This window comes from Octopus bimaculoides, chromosome 13 (assembly GCF_001194135.2).
Source record: "Octopus bimaculoides isolate UCB-OBI-ISO-001 chromosome 13, ASM119413v2, whole genome shotgun sequence".
Classification (NCBI taxonomy): Eukaryota; Metazoa; Mollusca; class Cephalopoda; order Octopoda; family Octopodidae; genus Octopus; species Octopus bimaculoides.
The window spans coordinates 59,504,941-59,506,585 of record NC_068993.1 but is presented as its reverse complement, the minus strand read 5'-3'; the positions used below and the strand labels follow the sequence as shown (position 1 = coordinate 59,506,585).

Genomic DNA, 1,645 nt, shown 5'->3' with positions numbered 1-1,645 from the left:
ATTTCGAGCGTGGCCGTTTTCGTGCGGGTGACACGTAAAAGCACCCACTACACTCTCTGAGTGGTTGGCGTTAGGAAGGGCATCCAGCTGTAGAAACTCTGCCAAATCAAACTGGAGCCTGGTGTTGCCATCCGGTTTCACCAGTCCTCAGTCAAATCGTCCAACCCATGCTAGCATGGAAAGCGGACGTTAAACGATGATGATGATGATGATGATGATATATATATATATATATATATATATATGGGTACTTTCAGTATAAGGTGTTTAAAAAAGTAAATAAAAATTGAAGAGGAAAATAACGAGAAAAATAAGTAAACTTACTGTTAAAGAATGTCGAAATTGGCCATGGCCACGGAAAAGTGAACAAAAGTCGTTTTCTTTGATAGCTTTTGTTACCTTAGAGGTGTAATTAGCAGAACAGGTAGTTGTTCTGAAAGTATAGCTTTAGAGTAAGTACTATTTGGAGAAAGTTCAGCGCTATTACCACTGTTAACAACAGCAATATTTTTCCTAATGGTGAAGGGCAGATTGTATGATGCTTGTGTTGGAACTGCAATGCTGCATGGTTCTTAGACATTTACTTCAAATGCAGAGAATTTGAGAAGGCTGGAAAGACACAAAGCATGTATGCACAAATGGATGTGGCTGGGTGCTCTTCCAACTGTCAATCACTCCAGAGTGTATTGGGTGCTTTTTACATATCACCAACACGGATGCCTTTTACATGTGCCACCAGCACATCTGAGTTTAAATATAACCTAGGTTGACTTTACCTTTCATCCTTTCACTGTCTATAAATTATGGTTTGGAAAGAGCGGAAAAATGGAGTGATCTGACAGGCAAAATGATCAGCAACATTTCATCTGCCTTTATGTTCTGGGTTCAATTTCTACTGAGTATAACTTTGCTTTCATCATTTCAGGTCGATAAAATAAGTACCAGCTGAACTCTGGCTTCAATGTAGTCGACTTACCCCCAACTCCCCTGAAGTTGCCAGACTTGTGCCAAAATTTGAAAGTAATATTATCTGAGAATGGGAAATATCGTCCTTAGACAGCCTCTAACTTGGCTCTCATCAACCTATATCAAATCTCCACTACAAAGCCACCAACATCACCATTTCATCTACAATATCATCCTATTATTTACATCTCATTCACATCAGATCATATCTTGTATCAAATAGTGTCAATAAATTATATAGGGTTATAAGTAAGCAGTTGGTGAAAATCAGTTTAGAAAATACAAAAACAAAAACAGGATAATTTCATAGTAAACCAGTTTTATTTAGAGTTTAAATTGTTATAAAAATTGATAAAGACTCGCAGCCAGAACTTTGGAATTTACACTTGAAATGACAAAATGCTCGAGATGACAATCATCATTATCATCATTCAATGACGCTGATGATGATGATGATGTGCTCCAACACATTCCAGCATTGATGACGATAATTCAAAACATTACCCCACTAATTTTGTTATTATGTAAAGTTTAATACTACAATGACAAATTAACATTAATTTTCATCATAAACTATGTCATAGATAAAATTATAGGTATTACCAACAACAGAATTAATCTCTGGATAAAATACAATAATGATAAAACAAGAATCAATATAATATACCTGAAAGAATAT

At 35.7% G+C, this 1,645-nt stretch overlaps 1 protein-coding gene across 1 annotated transcript in view; it reads right to left on the bottom strand.

The window, feature by feature from the left end:
* LOC106867221 (zinc finger protein 721) overlaps window positions 1–1,645 on the bottom strand; it is an 8,130-nt gene that overhangs the window by 5,093 nt on the left and 1,392 nt on the right. Inside the window, exon 2 of the mRNA XM_052972270.1 lies at window positions 1,570–1,633. Within this exon, the coding sequence (XP_052828230.1) occupies window positions 1,570–1,633 (64 nt within the window). The remainder of the gene's footprint in view (window positions 1–1,569; window positions 1,634–1,645) is intronic.